At 34.1% G+C, this 7,934-nt stretch overlaps 1 protein-coding gene across 1 annotated transcript; it reads right to left on the minus strand.

Annotated features, from left to right (window-relative positions):
• Window positions 1-812: 812 nt before the first annotated feature.
• Window positions 813-4,615, minus strand: LOC101512334 (superoxide dismutase [Cu-Zn], chloroplastic). The gene is made up of 8 exons (XM_004506021.4): window positions 4,169-4,615; window positions 3,622-3,683; window positions 3,497-3,536; window positions 3,292-3,387; window positions 3,175-3,206; window positions 2,954-3,029; window positions 2,605-2,658; window positions 813-1,082 (listed from the first exon to the last, which is right to left on the minus strand). Exons 1-8 carry the CDS (start codon window positions 4,404-4,406, stop codon window positions 1,057-1,059), a joined length of 624 nt encoding a protein of 207 aa, XP_004506078.1. The 5' UTR covers window positions 4,407-4,615; the 3' UTR covers window positions 813-1,056.
• Window positions 4,616-7,934: the final 3,319 nt, after the last annotated feature.

Raw genomic sequence — 7,934 nt, forward strand, 5'->3', positions numbered from 1 at the left:
AAATAATGGACTGAGAGTTTACAAAATCATCTTAACAGGGAGCATAATATTAAAAAGACTTGGTAGGAAACTTTTTAAGAAGGATTTTAGACTTTGTAACTTTAAGACAACCCTACTCATAATTAACAACGGGAAAGGAATCAAATGAGCCTTCCAAAGCCATGTAAAATTATACTTCATTTTGTTACCAAAAGAAAATATTATGATTTATGTAATTATTTTTCCTGAAGCACAACTCTGCACAAATAAGATTTCCAAACAAATAAAACACACCCTTGACTATTGCACTAAGTTGTAGAATCATCACCCCTGCAACTTTAGTTAGTTTTCTTTAAAAACAAAATTTCAGTTAATTTTATTTCTTGTTAGTCAGAAGAAGTCAATTCATGTTTATTCTTTTTTTTTTTTTTCAACAATTCATGTTTATTCTTAGACTATAGAAATTCAGAATCTTTAGCCAATCTCGCTATTGGGCCACCTTTGTAAGCCAGTTGGGCTTGAAGCTCTTGTCACCTTTTAAAAAAATCTCTTTGGCACAAAAAAAAGTTGCTAATTTTCACTCGCCTAAGCTACTAAAAATATTTCATGTTTCTGGAAGTGCACTTTCAGATTACACAATGATTTTTTCGGATGTGTTCGTCCGAACTCATTGGAGTGGCAAAAAACATGAGGGAAAAGGCATAACCCCAACCGAATATATGAACATTTAGACACAAATACCCTGCTTTTGCACTTGAGCTATTATAGCTAACCAGGAACACAAGTATTACAGAATATCAACATAGGTTATTTCACAAGCAGGCAACAAGAACTACATCAGAAATTAAATTTTATTGGGGAGTAAGCACCTGACTGCATGATGAATCTCTCTGGTAAAAGACTAACATACCGTTTACACACTCATCTAGGACATTAAGCTTCATAGTTTACATTGCTATCAGAAGACAGCGAAGAAAGCAAATAATCGTAAGCCATCAAGCTTCATAAAACAAGGGTAACTGAAGAAATCAAATACCAGATAATATAACACTGCTGGTACAAAAGCATTCGTAGCATTTATATTGGAGTCAAGCCAACCACACCTGTAAATAAACAAGCAGAGTATATACATTACCATACAGGAGAAACATAGTGTATGATGCACAAATATTTGAATATAAACACTAAAAAGATTGCAGACATATAAAATCAACTATAACTTTTGAGAACTAGATTATTGGATAAATGTAAGGAAAGGGAAGAGCAACTTTAAAGTTGTAAGGAAAATAGCTCCGTAAGTGGAGTAACCTCTAGAATTTTCTTAATTCATTTCTTGGTAATAAATCTAATCTACCAAGTCCCTATTTATATTAAAACATAAATGGTATATTTTAACAAATATACCGATGACTCACAATAATAGAGCTATCTAGATCCTTCTAGATATTGATGACCCATAACCTAAAATACTTAAAAAGAGCTTGGGCCTAAATCTATTATATTTGGGTCATAACAATAAACGTAACAATTTCACCCTGACACACAAGTAGCCACCCTGCACATAGCAGATTTAACCCCTTATCTAAATTAACTTTAAGCTCGTATTATTTATTAATAAAGTAAGTTATATCAACTTGTCTTCACTGGTTTAACAATTATTCTTGATATGCTATTTTGTTTATATGAAATAAAACAAAAACTTTAAGACATAAACTATTGTATGAACATATCTTCAAATATTAATAAGTGTCACATAGGTGATGCAGGTTTTCATATTGTTCTTGCGAGGCAGGTTAGGAATTTAACAGTAAGGACGCTTTGACCAAAAACATGCTCTTATGGTCTATCCACTGTATTGCCATGCCTACCTTAGAATGGGCATATTAATGCCCAATAGATGACAATAAATAAGTGCTTCTATAGCATTTTAACGCCAAAAAAAATATTGAGACAAATTGCATGTTCAACAGAAAGTGTATGCTTGTATAAGTTTAAATACAATCACTAAAGCTGGAAAAGACTGTAATTTAAGTGTAAACTTATATCTTTGTAAATTCATTTTGACAGTTTAAAAGCCTTTTTTTTACAGGTTACAAGTTTAAATGTATTCAAGCTTGTGATTTCACTTTTAATTTTTAAATATATTGAGACCATTCAACACAAAATTCATCAAATATAATATCAAGCCAATATCATATGATATCATTGCCACAGGTCTACAAGCATATATGCAAAAAGTTATTCTAGACCTCCAGTCATCATTTCTCAACAACCATTCATGTCAGCCTAACATTTGGCAACATATACATCTCATTATGAAAATAAGCCATCTGTTCAATTTAGCAGCAGAAAGTGCTCATCTGCTATAGATCGATACCCAGTTTACTCACAGGCTTTAATGCACAACTCTTGAGAATTATATGTATGTATGGAGCTTGCTTCTGATCATATCAAAACTGTGCATTACTTATTGGAACCAGTTTTTAGAGAAGTCATTGTACTTTATATCGAGAATGAAAATAAATCACTAAGTTACAGAAACTGTTCATCTTCAAAAATTGAAGCGAAGTGCAAATTAAATAACATAGTCATATATGCATCGAAGAATCAATGTTTTCTACTTACCACAAGCTAATCTTCCACCAGCATTTCCAGTGGTCAAACTAAGTTCATGTCCACCTGCAAAAGTATAAGTAGATGCAGATGAGACCAAAGTAAAAAATACTTCAGTTATTATTAACACATCATACTCGATATACAAGACTATAATCACAACATGAGACATAAAATATTATAAGAACATCAACAACCAATTTCATTCACATGTTATTTATTGCTCCCCTGTGATAAGTACACATTCAACTACTGTTTATTATGGTTATACAGGTGCTGAAGCTTGTGACAGTACTATTTTCATCTACAGCATAGAATTGTATGGCAAATATAAATAAATATTTAAAATGGAAGAGCTAACCTTTTCCAAGGTCATCTTGAAGTTCATGAACCACTAAGGCTCTCCCAACGACTGAATTGGGGCCAGTGAGTGGTATCTGCATGATTTCGTCAAACAACACGGTTAACCACTTTCACAATGAATCATACTCTTAAGAAAGTAACTCAGAATTCAGACTTGCAGGCACAAGAACCACGGATTGAAATAACTATCATATCAAAATAAAAAATAACAAAGAGCACCTGATTGTCAACGATTGTTGTCTCTGCAACGCCTGTGTTTGACAAAAATTACAAAGTGATACATAAAGAGGTCTAGAAAGCATTTCAAAGCAGAAGAAAGGAAACAACAAGTATTACCATCGGCATTAGCAACTATGTTTCCCAGGTCACCCGCATGACGGATTTCATCCTCAGGAGCACCATGAGTCAATTTTTTAGGATTAAAATGTGCTCCTAAATAAGAGATTCAAGAAGCAAACAATCCAAACTTCTTCAATCAAACTAAACCATACCAACAAAGATAAGGTACAAAAAAATTGAAACTAAGGACAGGCTGCCTTACCCGTCGAGATACACCCATTTGTAGTATCACCATACTCATGCTGCAAGATCAACAATACATTGCATAGAGCCAAATTAATAAATAAATAAACAATTTTGAAAGAAAGGGCATGAAGTAAAACTCACAAGGTGAAAACCATGAAGCCCTGGAGTAAGGCCAGTGATGCGAACATTAACTGTTGTTGGACCTATACTCATCACACAAATAGATACTAGTTAATTCAATTGAGCTCACAAAGAACTAATCATTACATTACCGCATACTTAAGATAACTACACCTAATTAACAACCATAGCTCTAAATTGTGGTATGCAGCTGTATAAAGTTTTAGAGATTTCAGCAACAGCATCGCAACCTTCTTCTTTTTTTTTTTTAAAGCAACGGCATTACAATCTTAATTGTAAACTTGTAGTTGCATCTATCCATTTTTTACAGCAATATTAAGATTCCGTGGATTCCACAATTGAAAACCATGTTAACAACCAAGTTTACTTGAAGAATACAATTATCTATCCAAAACAACAAGGATTTAATGTGTTATTATTTACAAGGTTAAGTTCAATTATTCTGGTTATGAAGTATTAAATTCATTTCCATTTTCAGTAACAAAAAACCCAAACTAGTATTGAAAATAAATTAAATGAGAAATTTTTTAAAGAGAAGAGGAGTCACCGTCATCTTCTTGACTGAGAGTAACGACACCTTCGACAGCAGAGTTACCCTTTAGAACGGCGACGGCTTTCTTGGCAGCAGCAACGACAGTGAGAGGCTTGAAATTTGAGGGTGAAAGAGTTGGAAATTGGGGAGAGAGCTTAAGAGATACGCCGGAGAAGGATGATCGGAGAAGAGTTTGAGAAGAGAGTGGTGAAGGTGAAACGAGAGTTTGGGAAGAAGCCATTGCTATCTGCATTGTGATATGGAGATTAGGTGTTTGTGATAATGCAACAGAGAATGTGTGAGTCAAAATCACACACACTTTCTACTTTCTACCCTTTCTCTATCTATCTACGCACTTCTCTATTGTTTTGTTTTTCAATTGTTTTTTGTCAGCTTCTTAGATTTGGATTGATAATTGATATTGGTGTCTTGGTTGAATATGGAAATACAGAAGATATAGATAATTAATTGAAGCAAAAAAATAAAATAAATAAGAATTGATATTGTGCATTATTTATATGCAGATAAAAAATATTAAGATAGTTAAATATTTTTTTATCGATATAAACAATAATCAATTTAACGTATCTCATGTGTTGGAACTAGACTAATAATAAGTTTGACTATAATAAATTTTGATGATATAGATTATGATTGAAAGAATAATTGTTCTTTAGTGATTCAATACGTAGAGATATTTTTTTTTTATCACAATTAGGCATGGCAATGGGGCGGGTCGGGGGCGGATTTTGTCTCCTTCACCCCCGCACCCGACTAATCGGGAAAAACCCGCACCCGTTTCATAGCGGGTGTGAAAATTAACCCCCATCCCCGCCCACAACGGGTTTCGGGTTTCGCCGCACCCACCCGCATCCATTTATATATATAAAATTATAAATTTAAAAAATCATATCAATTATAATTAATATAATAAAATAATTATTATCAGATAATAATAAAATAAAAAATTATTTTATATAGAGTTAAGATTATAATTTTTAATATTTAAAAAAATATTTGATATGTATATTTATAGAAAATTCAAAATTTACTCTAATAATACTTGCAGGGCGGGTTTGGATGCGGGTGCGGGGTGGATATCATCATCCCCGCACCCGAAATTTAATTTCGGGGAAAATCCGCACCCACACCCAATCAAAGCGGGTTTTCCCCGCCCAAATCAAACGGGTTTGGGTGGATATCCGCGGGTGCGGATTTTTTTGCCATCCCTAATCACAATAGGGAGAGATGATAAGTTTAAAGCATTTTTTTTTAGAACAATATGATTTCATTAAATTGAAGCCGAAAAATAGTCAGCATTAGAGAAAACAAATGAGGGATAATGGCCACTAACAGGACATCCTCATCAAAATTTTGAACTTTTGTCTAGAGAAGAAAACTAAAGAGTGAGCATCAAAATTAAAGTTTAGTATCTAACATTGACATAATTAAAATAAAAAAATAAAAAAAAGACATAAAGTCAATACAATCCTTGATTATATGATCAATTATTATTAGGATAGAATTACATTGATTACATGAGCACCAAGTGTATCCTTACAAGTAAGCCATTTAAGAATCCAATAGTTTAGCTTGACATTGTTTGGAACATGTGATCCAAGTTGGAAGGCAAACAAAAGCAACTTCACCACGTTACAGTGCATGAACAAGTGTTGTGTTGTTTCACTAGCTTCATGACAACAGTTTAGAATCCAATAGTTCTGTTCGACATTGTTGTCTCACTGGCTCTAATAGGTAATATATTCTTCGCAAGTTGCTGTTAACAATGAAAAGAGGAAGAAAGAGGAAGAAGAGAAACAACCACTCTAGAGTTTCATAACATATAATAAACCAAACAGAAGTTAATAGGGTTACAATGAGTATATATAAAAAAGAATAGAATTGTCTAAAATACCCTCACTACTAATATATAATAATATTATCTAACATCTCCCCTCAAACTCACGATGCATTAACATGGAGCATCGACAGTTTGTCAACTAAAAAACGGAAACGTTTAATGGAATGCATCTTTATAAACAAATCAGCAATCTGTAAAGAAGAAGAAACAAACGGTAGAGTAATAGTTCCATGCTGAAGATGATGACAGTAAAATGACAATCAATCTCAATGTGTTTGGCGCATTAATGAAAGACTGAGTTGTGAGCAATTTGAATAACACTCTTGTTATCGCAGTGCATCGGAGTTGGCTTAGAAAGAGAGATACTCATATCAAACAAAAAGCCAACGCAACCAAATTATTTCAGCGGTAGTGGATGCCATAGCACGATACTCAACTTCTGTAGAGGAGCGAGAGACAATGTCTTGTTTCTTACTCTTCCAAGAAATAAGAGAGTCTCCAAGAAAGATACAGAACCTTGTGGTGGATTTACGATTTGTGGTGTCACCAGCCCAATCAGCATCAGAATAAGCTCGTAACTCTAATGAGGATAACGATGGAAAGAGAAGACTTTGAAATTGAGTTCCTCGAAGATAACGAAGAATCCGAATAACTGCTGCTCAATGTACTGTAGTGGGAGAGACAACAAACTCACTAACAACATAAACAATGTCAGGTCTGGTAATCGTAAGATACACTAAGCTGCCAACCAAAGTACGATACAAAGTGGAATCTGGTAAAAGAACACCATCCGAGGGAGCATATTTCACATTCAACTCAAGAGGAGTATCTGCTGCTCTAGTATCAGAAAGACGAGCCCGATCAAGAATGTTGGCAATGTACTTGGATTGAGAAAGAAGGTAGTCTCTAGGATAGTAGGCAACTTCAATCCCCAAGAAATAGCGAAGAGTTCCCAAGTCCTTCATCTCAAACTGTTTGGCTAACTGCAATTTCAACTCATTGATTCCACTAACATCATCACCTGTAATAATCATATCATCAACATATAGAGAAAGTATAATGCGACCATAAGTGGTGGACCTTATAAACAATGCAGAATCATGTTCACTAGAGCGAAAACCAAGAGAAGTGATCACAATAGAGAATTTCTCAAACCAAGCTCGAGGATCCCAACATTAACCAAAGCTCTTTGATACCATGTTAACAATGAAAAGAGGAAGAAGAGAAACAACCACTCTAGGATTTCATAACATAGAATGAACCAAACTTAAGTTAATAGGATTACAATGAGTATATATATAAAAGAATAGAATTGTCTAAAATACCCTTACTACTAATATATAATAATATTATCTAACAGTGAGGACACTTACTAACTTTTTTTTTTATAGAGAAAATTTATCCTTTAGCAACAAGACGTGCTTTGTAGCGCTCAACTGACCCATCAGACTTAGTTTTGATCTTGTATACCCAACGAGACCCAATAGCACGTTTTCCAGGAGGAAGAGGTCCTAATTCCCAAGTATTGGATTTGTGCAATGCAGAGAGTTCTTCTGCCATAGCCTGCTGCCAAAGAAGATCAAGAACAGCCTCTTTATAGGAAGAGGGCTCAGACAAATTGTTTGGCTAACTGCAATTTCAACTCATTGATTCCACTAACATCATCACCTGTTTAATATGTCCCTAAAACTCACTAGGAACTGAAGCGGACAACAAAAGGGAACGAGCAATCTCTATAATATGACGGTGTTTCCTTTCAACAACTCCATTTTGTTGAGGAGTATCAGTACAAGATGTTTGGTGGAGGGTGTCGTCATAAGCAAGTAATTCAGAAAATTTATTAGAGGTATACTCACCACCTAAATCACAACGAAAACACTTTATAACAGAATTATGTTGAGTTTTGACCATTGCACGAAA

The sequence above is a fragment of the Cicer arietinum genome, chromosome 6 (genome assembly GCF_000331145.2).
Source record: "Cicer arietinum cultivar CDC Frontier isolate Library 1 chromosome 6, Cicar.CDCFrontier_v2.0, whole genome shotgun sequence".
NCBI lineage: Eukaryota > Viridiplantae > Streptophyta > Magnoliopsida > Fabales > Fabaceae > Cicer > Cicer arietinum.

Coding starts and splice junctions, on each gene's coding strand:
- LOC101512334 (XM_004506021.4), bottom strand. CDS start 4,406: ATGCAGATAGCAATGGCTTCTTCCCAAACTCTCGTTTCACCTTCACCA. Junction 3,684..4,168: donor TCTCAGTCAAGAAGATGACG/GTGACTCCTCTT, acceptor TGATGAGTATAG/GTCCAACAACAGTTAATGTT. Junction 3,537..3,621: donor GGCTTCATGGTTTTCACCTT/GTGAGTTTTACT, acceptor TTGATCTTGCAG/CATGAGTATGGTGATACTAC.